The following is a 13,195-nucleotide window of genomic DNA, read 5'->3' as shown; positions in this document are numbered from 1 at the left end:
TTTTGCTCATGAAAAAATCATTTATTTTCATCACTTTGTTTCCAACCCACCAAGTGAAAAAACAGTGATTAAACTAGGTGGTTTTCTTCTGAAATGTTAAAGCTGAAAAAAGACTACAAAATCCATTTTGATCTGGTTCTATACTGGAAGATAAATACATGGAACAGTCTCAGTAGGTTAATGTGAATCAACATGTACAGAGATGGTTAGATAAGATTAGCTGATTTGTACATACAGAAACACTCTCTTAGGAAAACACAGTGCAATCGTATCATCTCCCATCTCTTCATGCACTGCGATCATGCTTTCAATTATCACATTCTTAACGGCTTCAGAATCTTCATTTATAAGATAAATGCAAAACCTCTTGTTACATTAGATTTCTTGTATTACTGAGATAAATGTGTTTTGCTTAAAGGTCAACAGGAGCAAGAAATGCAAACATCTGGTCTGTTTTGAGTACTGTGATGATATGAGAAAAAATAGCTTCAGAAAATGAAATGTGATCACCAACTTCTAATACCTTTCCTACAGTGATTCCCTTTTTCAAACCTTGCCTTCAGAGGAACTTCCCATGTTTTCATAAATGTTTTTAACATTTAAAATTCAGGGGCAGATAATGAAAAAAATATTTTTATTCCTGGTAAAACTAATTAAATAGTAATTTTCACAGATATTATCTAACTGATGAAAAGCGTCACTTTCTCCAAGTGCAAACATAGCTCAGAAGACAGACACACATAAGATTGCAATGGAAATGTCCTGTAAGTTACATCAGTTTTTCTCACAGGATCCTTGGGCTAAATAGCAACAGAGGCTGTGAGTATCTGGAGTACTACAACTTCCAGTGCAGCAGCTCTGATTTTTTAAAGTTGTTCCCCCACAAGATACAAAATGGTACCCAGTAATAAGATTGCAGAGTTAGCACAGTTGGTGCATCAGGGGGATAACACCATGAGGATAGACAGCTTAATAAGCACCATGAAGATAAGTAGGAGTATCTGCTATTGTATCCAACAAGTTTAACCATCATTTGGCATTGGTTTTCTGGTCTGTCCTCTACTGGAACTGGAAAAAACTGTGTATTGTTTAAAATAGCCAGACTGAAGGACTCATTTGGAGACATTTATAAATGTTTGCAAAAAGTGGAAAAAAATAGACTCCTGTCACCATTACACCTGTACAATCCTCTGTCATCACAGGAGTGTGTGGATTTATGTATTTGCAAAAAAAAGACTATCAAGTCATAGGCCAGATCCTAAACCTCCTACTAAAAGGCTAGGACACCTTACTGTGTTCAGACCTGAAATGGATGCTCCAGGGGAAGGAAAGAACATGAACTTTTGCAGAACTCTTGTAATGAACAGCAAAAGCTCCATGTTGTCAAGGTTTTCACCTGCACCTGTTCTGCCACCTGGATTGGAAAGTAGGAGAGACACAAATTTTAAAAGTCTTTGCTTCTGGAATTTGGAAACAAATAAAAATCTCAGGCTAAATTTCCTTTCCATCTAACAGCTCTGTGAATCCAGAAACTAAAATAAACAGATCTAAATGAGAGGTTTACTACTCCTTTGTAAAAATTTTCCTTAAAATGAAAAGGAAATTATTACATTAGAAGAGTTTAAGAGGAGGACAAACTTTCTCCTGAAAATAAAAATGATGCAACCACTCATGTAATTTTTGGATTTTCATATTATTTTCACTTTTGAGTCCTTAATCATTGGTCTCTGTCAGGCAGTCTACATTTGAACACTCATAGATGTCTGAAGTATCTACATTATCTGAAATAGGCACATGGGGCTTATATGGCACAGGACCTGTCCCCCTAGCCTAGCAGCTGAAGGCTAAGCAAAAGATCCCAGGGTATCTGCAATGGTGCTAGAGGCTTGGGGTTAAAGCAATTGAATTGTGCTCTGTATATCAACTTTAAAGTGGATTGAATCCCCTCATAATTATTCAATTATTTACAGCCTAATGATAAGAATCTTGTTTGGGTAAGGAGGCAAAGGCATATGGAGAAGTTTTGATATGAAACCCCCCAAACCAAGGGAGTGAGATCAAATGAAAGGGAATGTTCAGAGGAGTGTCTCCTTTCAGGAGAAGGAATGAGTGTCTTGCTTCAACACCTACTCTCAGGAGAAATGGCAGGACAAGGAATATTGTCCTTCTAGTGCCAAGTAAAATAGCCAACCTAAGAAAAGCTGAGCTTGAAGGCATCCCACTGCCCAGACAGAGGCAGGGACTGAATGCTCCTGAAGACGGGAAGGATTAGGAAGAAGAGCCAAGGGGAGAAGCTGCAATGAGGTATTGGGGAACATTGGTGCATCCAACCCAACTTCAAACCTATCTATCATCCTGCCAAGACCAAACAGCCCTTCTGTTCTGAAGGCCTGAAGCTCTGAACATTCCACCTTTGCCACAGAGGCTCTGCAGTGCTTATCTTTAAAGAGGGTAGTACAAGTTAGGCACAGCTTCATGGTCTGTATGTCTCTTTGGAGAAACCTGAACTTGGGCGTGTTTCTGGGGGATATGCTTTCAACAAACAGGTGAAAATTGAAGTAAGACTGTGCAAGCTGAGGGTCTGTATTATTTAGCCCAGATTAGGTGATCTAATAGGTTAATCCATTAATCATCAACTAGTCCACACTTCTGATCTACTTCTGCCTTCCCCTGATAAATAATAAAAAGATAAACCACTTTGTTTTAGAAGCACTGGAAACTTTCATTGAGATGTAATGTTGTGAATTATTTTGGCCAAAGAATTAAGGCAGATATAATGGAAAATTAATATAAATTTTTTTTAAAAACAAATTGATGCTGATTAGAGCTCTAGGAACGTGTTACAGCACACATTTTATAGGGTTTGGGGATGACGTTAAATGAAATAGCAGGGCTGAGGTCCAGGTCTGAGATAGAAACTCCAGGGGGAGGGTGGAAGGTGAACTTCTGCAGGAGACTGGTGAAGAAGAGGAAGAGCTCCATTTTGGCAAGAGTCTCACCAGCACAGATCCTCCGCCCTGGAACAAAATGCAGAATGGCCATAAGAGAGTCAGTGGGAGCTGCTTCTTCAACAGTTGGAAGAAATAAAAACCTCTGAGCAGCTCTGATTTTGAGGAAGATCAGTGAGAATCCAGAACACTTGAAATATCATATCCTAGCTATGAATAAAGAACACAGTAGCTCTTAAAAGTCTATTGAGTGCAATAATCATCTGAGGGAGAGGATACTTCATCTTCAGAGGTATGATAACAAAGCCACCTGGTGATTTTTTTTCTTTTCCTTTGTTTATATGCTTGCATTTGGGGAGAAATATATGGAAATGTAATCTGAATTCCTTAATACCAGTTTTCAAGAAAATTTGTATTTCTCTTCATTTTCAGATTTTTCTGCTACTTGGTTCAATTTTTGGATCCCAGACCAACTTTGTTTGGTTTAGTCTAGACTTTGGCTTTATTAGTTTAGTCACAGGCACTTTTTTATATTAAAACTTGTCAGAAAAGACCTTGGAAACTCACAAATGCTGGCTGGAGTGGGACTGAGGAGGAAGGTGGTGGAGATATTCTGTGGAGCCCCTAATATAAGCCTTTCTTCAAAAGTGCTGTGAATATAAATTTTTTTTAGTCCTGGACAAATTCAGCAGCTTGTAAACTCCCTTAATCAGAGCATGATGATTTGAGGCCAGAACTAACAGAAACCTGAACTAAGATTTGATTTTAACTCCCTTGTATGACAGAAAGTGGAAAATAAAGAGCTATGGTATGGCTGTGCTATGAAATGAGCCCTCCAGGGAATGCCCAGACCTGACATTCCCTGGCTGTGCTTTCAGCTAGGACATCTAGATGTAAATCAGAAAAAGAAAGACTGTGAATTGGAAGTATCATAAGTCCTTCTATGAAAAAAAATTATTTACTCTATGTTGCATGATGAGTATGACAGGAAAAAAACCTTATTCAAATATCATGCAGAATTAAAAATACACAAATGGGGTCTATAAAAAAATGCAGTGTGTTGTGGGTATGATAGACAAGTTAGACAGAGACTGACGTATAGAACTTAATTGAGCAATGACAGAGCCTGAAAAGCAGAAGAAATGCCAGAGAAGGAGCAGTCATCATGGCAGTCGGAATCTCCCATGCTTTGGCAAATGGTGCAGGTGTGTAAGCTTAGGTGAAGGCCACGTTCTGTGGAAGCCTCAGAAGACAACCCCTTTCTGTCCTTTGATTTTACACAGAATTTAGGGGTTTATATAAGGCAACTCCTCTCTGTTGGTACAGTATATGAAGTCTTAATCCCAGCTGACATTATTTGTGACTTTTTAAAAGGGATATGCAAAAATGAAAGAGGAAAGACACAGAAGCCATCTCCCCTGTGTGCTCTGTGTGTGCTCGTAGCTGGGCATGGTAAGAGTCAGAGACAAAGAAACCCAGGCCATAGAGAAGCTGTGAGCTACAGATTATAATGCAGAAATGTGTTACCTAAACCATCATGGAATTGACTGAAAACTTCCCTTATATTTAAGAAGACATTATAAATTCTCATTTATAATCACTGAATACTAACTGAGAAACCAACAACATCCAGAGGCTGGAGGAATTAACAGACATTTGTGAGTACTCTCTCTTATCAGAGGTGTGTCCTGAGAAATCTGTGAAATATGGGTTGTGGAGTGGTCCCACGAAAAAGACAGTGTGGATGCCAGACTTCAGTAACAAAAACGCCCACTGGTACAAGCAGTTCTTTTCTAAGATCTGTACTTGCAACAGCAGTAAATGGGAAAGAGAAGGTACCTGCTGAGAAAGGCATGAAAGCATCTTTCTTCACAAATTTTCCATTGGCATCAAGAAAGTGCTCAGGATAGAACACGTCTGGTTTCTCCCACTGAGATTTGTCTTGCAGGACAGAGGTCAGTAAGGGGATGATGTAGGTTCCCTGCAAAATAAGACAGTGGAACTAATCCGTGGGCAGACATTGTAGTGGCAGTAATGGCCAAGAGACTTAAAGATTGTCAGCCTGGAGAAAGAGATCATTCTGACTGCTGTTATGTGACTTCATTAGAGAGTTCATGTTTGTCACATTAACCAGGTTTGAGAAAGACGGAATGCTGAAAGAAATGATCCTGTAAGCATCTCACCTTGGGAATGAAATAGCCGTTGAGAGTGACATCTGCAGCAGTCTCATGAGGCAAATCCAATGGCAGGATATTAGCGAATCTCTGAATTTCATGGATGACAGCATCTGTATATGGCATCTGAGTTCGATGCTCAATCCGTGGGGGGTTTGACCCTATCACTTGCTCTATCTCTTCTTGGACCTTTCCTGAGGAAAGAATCAACTATAAAAAAGAGACAAGGATGCATTCATCCTTGAGACATACTGTGTTTTATTGATGTAAAGTATAAAAGACCTTGAGTGAAAACCATAAATTCTCCCAAAATCTTTTTTCCTTTCAGAAATAATCAGAGGTGGACAGAACTACAGTGATTATTTCTTAACCAATAAGAAACCAAAAGACTTGTATTTTTCTGCCCTCTCTTCTACCTAAAGTTTCTTGCTCTGACCAAGAGGTGTCTCAAAAACCCCACTTGACTCCTAACAACCCCGTACTATAAACTGGAATAGAGATGTCAGACAAGGAGAAGTTCCCTGAATCTTCTCAGGTATTTAAAACCTCAGTACAGTCCATTTAACATCTGCACAGGCCTTTGGTTTATCAACAGCCTGTTTTTGAGGGAAACCTGGAACAATTGCATTGGCCAGCAGAGGACAGCTCTCTTCTTTTTACTGAGCAACCTTTGGCTGACCCATATGAACTCTGTTTATAATCTACTGGTAGGCTGACTGGCGTGCCCCTCACTGGATCTGAACCACAGGGCACAGTGATACCTAGACAATAATTAGCTGGAAATCTTGTTTTTTAGTGTATTAACAGATATGTTGACCCTCCAGGTTCCCCTTCAGTTCCTAATGCACTGGGTGTAACAACATCTGTCATAAACCCACTTACTCTGAATTTCAGGGTACTTTAGCATCAGCAGAAAGCTCCAGTTTAGTGTGGTGGAAATTGTCTCAACACCAGCAATAAACAAATTGCTCACCAAGCTTAACAAGTTGTCATTATGGAAATACCCATTGGTAGTGGATTTCTCCTGAAAGAAGTGGTTGAAATAAAAGGATGAAAAAAAGCTTTGCATGTGAAAATGGAAGTTACGCAGCTAAACATTTACTAAGAAATAAATAGTATATTTTTTTAAAAAGTGTGAAAGATAAAGAAGAGCTTTAGGCTTGTACCTGGAAAAGAGTGTTGACATAGGTTTTATGTTTTGCATGATCTCTGCATTTACTGGGGCCAGGTTCAAAGAGAGCTGGTTTCTCTATGAAGAAGGTAACTCAGATATATTAGACCCCAAATAACGATCCCAGTAAAGACCAGGTAACACTTTTGTTCTGTAATGCATTGTTTTTGAAAGAGCCAGAAGGGCTAGGACAACAGAGAGAGCAGATAAAAAGATGCAGCCTCTGTAAATATATTGATACAGTCTGAAAAAAAGCATAAATAAAGATAAATGTTTGCTAATTAAAAGGGGTTGGAACTGCAACAGAGTGGAATATCTGTTCAGCTCTACTGGTTCATTATATGTGTTTTGTCAAAGATAGATTCCCTAAAGAAGTATAGCTATAATTATAAGGATGGAAAGGAAATTGTAAATGTCTTCCTATAACCATAAAAGTTGGAATAAATGAGAAATGATTAAGTTACCTCCTGCTGTTTAACCAGGAAAGCATCAATAAAACTTCTTTGAAAATTTTTGTCCAGGGTTTTGAGATGTTCCACAAAAGTAACTTGTATATAATCAAGGAATTCTTCTCTGTTTTGGAGCAGATTCTTGTTAGCCCTTAGGAGGAACCCAAGGTATGGGAAGATGTTGTACATCTACAAGAGTGAAAGACAAAGAGAATTTACCAGCTAGAGGTCTGAAAACACTACAGAAACAAATTAATAATATTGTGCCTGTTTTGCAGATACAAAGACAAAGACTTAACTCTAATATTTTGTTCTTTAGAACATCAAAAACTGACTGGATTAATTCATGGTAGAATATCCATCAAGGACTACTGAATACATGGAAAACTCTCAGCCCCAAATTACTATTTTGCAGGAGTAGTGTAGATGTCAGACTCAAACACCTGCAACTTGCCACCAGGGAGCTGGAAATGTTGGTCAGCAACATTTTTATTGATTTAGCCAGCTCTTCTGTTAATTTTTTTTTTCCCCTGTTTCAAAGCCTAAAGGAACAGAAGTGAATCTGGTGTGCAGCATCATTACATGCGAGTATCAGAGCATATTTATTACTCATTGAGACATTTCACTGTGCTAGAAGCACAGGAAAACAGGTTTTGTATCAGGACTCCTTGTACAGGTAGACCATATACTCTATAGCTTCTTCCTGCCCCTTGTTCTGAGAGTGCACTGCTTTGCCTGGTCACTTTATACATATGAACCATATTTTTGGGCACTGCTGAACTTGCTGTTCATGCACTAGTGGTCTGGTTTTTCAGTCCAGATTTAGTGCTCTTCAGACTAAAGCTTAATTTTGTTTTTGAGAGACTGGGGGTTTGATTGATGCTTTCAAGATTTCAAGATTTTTCAAGCTTTGTTTTGCCACAGAAAGTGCTTGTAAACCTATTACCTCTCAGAGTCTCAGATTTTTCTGTTTAATAGAAACAATTGACTACCAGTATTATTACATTCCTGTGGCATCCAGTGGAACAGCAACATAAAAATATTTATCATTACCGTAACCAAAGGTTTCCCGGCAAGCCTCATGTTTTCATTGGTCAGCTGTAGAAGTCTCATAAATCTGGAGTCTTTGTAGTCAAATCGGTTTCCAAGTAATATTGACACAATTATGTTAGCAACCGCTGAATTAATTATTTTACTAAAGTCAAAGGGCTTTCCTGTACAATGAGCAAAAGAATACATTACATTGTGGCAAGTGATGTAATTTGTAAATGGAAATTTAATGCTAATTATTGCTATTTATTTGTTATGATTGATTGCTATTATTGATTATTATTCAATGTTAGAATACCATGTCAAGACACCAAAATGCCAGAGGAGCCAAATTCATCCAATTGGTTCAGCCTGAAGTACATTTCTTAAAAATGTCTGAACTTGAGAAGGCTTCTGGCAAGCTTCTGGATACTTGAACAAAACCTTAGAGGTTTGAAGAATGAATCATCTACCCACCTTCTTGTGACCCAATGATATCTGCCAGATACCCATACTCCTCCACAATTCGGTCCTCAATAGCCCTTTTTCCCATTCCGAAGTCCCGTAAGGTTGTGAGAGTAAATCTTCGCATCACCTTCCAGTTTTCCCCATGAGCAAAGACAATCCCTGACACAAAGAGAACATTTCAAGGTGGCAGAAGATTTTAAGTTTGTAGACAAATAATGTAGGTATCTAGTAGCAGTCAGTTTGAAAACAAACTAAATTATATCTGGTTGAGGAAAAAAAAACTTTCCCTTAAGAATTTTCAGGCCTTAACAACAGATTTATTGCACAAAAAGAGAAGGATAAACTATTTAAGAGGTATTTAGTCAAATCTTAAGAAGAATATATATCTCTGAGAGACATTTGTCACTGAAAGAGGGCATTGGAAATTCAAGTTCAAACCACAGATCATCATAGTTTGGAAGTGGAATTGAACTGAGATCTCATGTCTCTGATGACTGCAAGAGAAACTTGACTAGGCACAAATGTCTTTAAAATTTAGGTAGCGTCTTAAAACCTCCTCAATCATTTTTTTTCACTGAAATTGTTGCACCAAGTGATTAATTACTTTAGTTATATTGTTTTCAAGGAGAAATATAAGGGGTAAAGAAAGCTTACATGCAATAATGTGATCAAAATATTCACAAATGTTCACAGAATTATTCCTGATTTTGTCCAAGGATTCTCTGGAGATATAAATATTAAACTCTTATGGAAATTTAGAATGAAGTTTGGGTGTGAAATTCTCCTTTGGAAACCCAGCTCAGTCAGTATATAGTATTTCCCTTATTATAATAAATCCCGAATTCTGTATGTGTTTCATTCTATTGTTGCATTCAGATTTTAAAAGCACTATTCACCACTGAAATGAGAAGCAGCAGTATAATAGTCATTTCAGGAAAAGGAGGTTTTATGATAAGCCCAAAACAACAGAAGTCCAGAACTGTATCATGAGAGCTAGAAACACCTTCTCTGGAAGATCCTGAAAGTGTGACACTATCCATTATCTGTTGCTGTGCTTATTGTTGTTATGGTCGTTTTATTGTCATTGTCAGCAGTTTCAAATTTGAACAAATGCACTGAAGTCAATGAAATTGCTCCCTATTTCCAATGCCTCATATGATCTCTGATTCAAAATGTTGTGCCAGCTTCTGCTTTGTCTATAGGAAAAAAACGTTTTTAATAAGTCAAGATGATAAGGAAAAATAAAACAAACTTACCATTTCCTTTGGTCAAATCTTCAAAGATTGGGATTTTAGGTCTCTCTGCAAATGCATCTGCATGGTTTACAAGAGCTTCCTTCACTGTTTTATACCCAGAAATCACTACTATTTTCCTTTGCCCCATCTGAACACTGAAGACTGGACCATATACTTTTGATAGCTGTCAGAAGAAGATAACAGTGATTTACATCTTTTACAGCCTACAAAGAAATTCACCTTTTCGGTGATGCCTATTTTCATGTCCTACCTCTAAGTTACTAAAATGTTAAATGTTTTCCTAAATACAGAGAAAGAGAATTGATTTAAATAATGTGAATGTGCTAGACATTATGATGGCTAATGACTAAATGGCACATTCAGGAGTGGAGTCCCATTGTGCTAAACTGAGCAGAAGTGTTAGCTGAAACCCCAAGTCAGTCAAGGATTGTGCTAACATCTCTGCCTTCCCTCAGGAACCCCTGTAAATTCAGGTTTTGATTCATGCTTTCACACTGATCTCTCTCTATGCTATTGTGTTTCTTTTCTTTACAGGCTAAACCTGTTCAAACAGTTGCTACCATTATTGTAAAATCCCCCCAATCTGTTTCTGGGCCAGGATCTAACATTAGGTAAATTCTAATGTTTTATAAATTTCTACATCCACCATGAATCTGTCTCAGAGACCATGTTTGGCCCAAGCTGGTACCTTTTTAGCTTGTACAGGCAGATTTATTTTCATGTAGCTAAATGTTCCTGATTCTCCTGACAATAGGAGGGGTTTTTCCTGACTGCACTTATTTTCTAGTGTGTTTGCACAGAGAAACAGAGGCAACTCTTTGGCATCAATATGCAAAATGTTCAGCAATTTGTAAGCAAGTCCAGCCAACTATATGAAATAATGTAACAGCAGTGACATGTGTCTGAATTAAGAGTAGCTTTGATGGTGATACTGTTATCCCAGACTGCTGTAGCTGGGGCAGAATATGATTTTTTTCAAAGGGTGTTCTCCAGTAAGGACCTTCCACTGCTTGCAGTGGTGATGCTCAGGATGAGCATATGATCTCCAGTTGCATTTACACACTAAGTATATGCAAATATTAAACTTTGAGCTAAGCTCAAGTCAGAGAACCAACCTCCTTCATTAGAATGGATTCACTGAATTACAGCAGAGACATGTTGGTTCTGTTAGCCTGAAAAGAGATGGAGCTCGCTTTTGCCAACACAATTAGTCTGCATTGGATAGCTGCACTGATTTTCCAGATCTGATCTTCCAGATCATTTCCATCTGAGCAGTCTTTTGATTTGTAGATGTAACATATATACAGATATGTGGGTGCAAACATCCCTTTTAAAATTATCAGCAAGAAGGATGTGCAATTTCAATGTCTAAGTAGAAAAAACTCTAAGAAAGGAACAGGTTCATAGAAGTCTTCTGACTCAAAATTAGGAAAGTCCTACAATAAACTAGGTAAAGAAAACACTAGAATAAAACTGAGAGATTTATTACTTTGATTTGCTTAGACCTATGATTTGTATTCTGGCAACTGTTGTCCCTGAATATTAAGAGTATGTAGTTATCTTCAGCTTTTGAAGAAGAAAGGAGGAAAGAGAGATGCTAAATCAGTCAAGGCAGGAAACTGCAGCCACAACCCTGAACACATCAATCAGTGGAAGGTGGAGGGAGTTAGATCACACATCAGAATCACTTCTTATTCAGTTACTTTATTCTAAAAATTGCTATAAATAAGTGAGCACTTGCTAATTTGAGAGTTATTTAAGGCTGAAACCTGGATGCATGAAGTTGCATGGAGGAAGTCTTACAGTAAAAAGCAAATCTTGCTACATTCAAAGATTCCTGCTCAAACAACCATCTCCTGTCCCTTGCTAAGGGTCATGCAACACATCAGGTGCAATAGGAGAAACTCTCTGAAATCATGGACTATGGGGCTTGGTGATATGTGCAATTATGGGATCAATAGAAAAGGTAATGACTACCTGTAGATAAGTCCTGTAGGGTCTCTTCAAATCAAACAAATGCAGATTTCCGATGATGGGTAATGCTCTTGGTCCTGGGGGAAAATTCTTTCTCCGGTGGTTGTTCCAGAAACCTCCCATTTTCAAAATGTATAGAAAAGTCAGGATGAACACTAAACCAATGGAAGTGCAGTTGCTCCAGTCCATCTCTATTCAGCCAAGTATTTGCTACAGAAAAGAGAAAATCTGGATTCTGAATCTCTGTCCTCCTGCAAAAATTTTCTGTGTGAGACGCTTGTACTAGTCCATAAACCCCTCTTCAGTGAAGGGTGTGTTTTTTATTGTGATCGGTGACTGGTTTTATTCTCTTCCTCTGTGCTTGCTAATGAATCCTCAGTATGGTACAGAGGCAAGTAAATGTTTGCTAGCTAAGAGTGTGTGACTGGGTGAGCATGTAGCTCACTGTCCAATCATGAAAGTCCAAGAGTTTGAAGAACAACAGGTCATCGACCTGGTGTTTGGCATAAAAGTCATAAATTCTGCATGTTCTTCAGATTATTGAGTAGGCATATTTCATCATTAGTACAGGCACAGCCTTGGTACCCTGAGAACTGAGATCAAACTATCAATACCCAAGTTATTAGTGCACAAAGATTTGGTTTTTTTAAAGCACTTAAGAATTGGTATAATTTTGCTTCCATTGAATTAATTGGGAATTTCAAACCACAGAATCACAAAATGCTTGAGGTTGGAAATGACCTCTGGAAGTCATCTGGTCCAACCTACCTGCTCAAGCAGGGCCACTGAGAGCCAGTTGCCCTAGACTATGTCCAGATGGCTTTTGAATATCTCCAAGGAGGAAGACTCCACAACATCCCTAGGCAAGCTGTGCCAGTGCCTGGTCACTCTCACAGTAAGAAAGTGTTTCCTGATGTTCAGAGGGAACCTACTGTGTTTCAGTTTGTGGCTGTTGCCTTTTGTCCTGTCACTGGGCACCACTGAAAAGAGTCTGACTGTCTTCTTTGTACCCTTCCTCCAAGTGTTTATACATACTGATAAGATCCTCCTGAGCCTTCTCTCCTCTGGGCTAAACAGTCCCAGCTCTTTCAGTATTTCTTCATATAAGAGATGCTCCAGCCCCTTTAGCATCTTTGAGGCCCTTTGATGGACTCTCTCCAATATGTCCATATCTCTTTTGCACTGGGGATCCCGGAAGTGGACACAACACTCCAGGTGTGGCCTCACCAGTGTTGAGTCGAGGGGAAGGATCACCTCCCTTGACCTGCTGGCAACACTCCCCCTAATGCATTCCAGGATACCTATAGCCTTCTTTGCGGCAATGGCACATTGTTACCTCATGTTCAGCTTGGTGTCCACCAGGACCACCAGGTCTTTTTCTGTCAAGCTGCTTTCCAGGTGGTGGCCCCTTAGCATGTACTGGTGCCTGAGGTTGTTCCTCCTGAGGTGCAGGACTTTGAATGTCTTCTTGCTGAACTTCATGAGGTTCCTGTCAGTCCATTTATCTAACCTACTGAAGTACCCCTAGATGGTGTCACAACATTCTGGTATGTCAGCCACCCCTTCCAGTTTGGCATCATCAGCAAACTTTCTGAGGGTACACTCTGCCCCATAATCTAGATTATTAATGAAAACATTAAACAGGACTGGACCCAGTATTGACCCCTGGGGTACCCCACTAATTACTGGCCTCCATCTGGACCTCACACAACTGATCATTAGCCTC

At 38.9% G+C, this 13,195-nt stretch overlaps 1 protein-coding gene across 1 annotated transcript; it reads right to left on the bottom strand.

Annotated features, from left to right (window-relative positions):
- On the bottom strand, positions 1 to 12,916 carry LOC141940471 (cytochrome P450 2K1-like). Its single transcript, XM_074861369.1, has 9 exons — positions 11,473 to 12,916; positions 9,496 to 9,658; positions 8,249 to 8,398; positions 7,796 to 7,956; positions 6,758 to 6,931; positions 6,005 to 6,146; positions 5,132 to 5,316; positions 4,788 to 4,929; positions 1 to 3,017 (listed from the first exon to the last, which is right to left on the bottom strand). The coding sequence occupies exons 1-9, from the start codon at positions 11,656 to 11,658 to the stop codon at positions 2,830 to 2,832; spliced, it is 1,491 nt and encodes a 496-aa protein (XP_074717470.1). The 5' UTR covers positions 11,659 to 12,916; the 3' UTR covers positions 1 to 2,829.
- Between the last annotated feature and the right edge of the window lie 279 nt (positions 12,917 to 13,195).

The sequence above is a fragment of the Strix uralensis genome, chromosome 3 (assembly GCF_047716275.1).
Source record: "Strix uralensis isolate ZFMK-TIS-50842 chromosome 3, bStrUra1, whole genome shotgun sequence".
Taxonomy (NCBI): Eukaryota; Metazoa; Chordata; class Aves; order Strigiformes; family Strigidae; genus Strix; species Strix uralensis.
Note: the sequence above shows the minus strand (reverse complement) of the source record. Positions and strands in the feature narration are given on the sequence as shown.

Excerpts from the sequence above, each read along its gene's own strand:
- LOC141940471 (XM_074861369.1), bottom strand. The coding sequence starts at position 11,658 with ATGGACTGGAGCAACTGCACTTCCATTGGTTTAGTGTTCATCCTGACT. Across the intron at positions 4,930-5,131 it reads ACGGCTATTTCATTCCCAAG|GGAACCTACATCATCCCCTT; the intron begins GTGAGATGCTTA and ends CTTATTTTGCAG. Across the intron at positions 3,018-4,787 it reads TTTCATGCCTTTCTCAGCAG|GGCGGAGGATCTGTGCTGGT; the intron begins GTACCTTCTCTT and ends ATTTTGTTCCAG.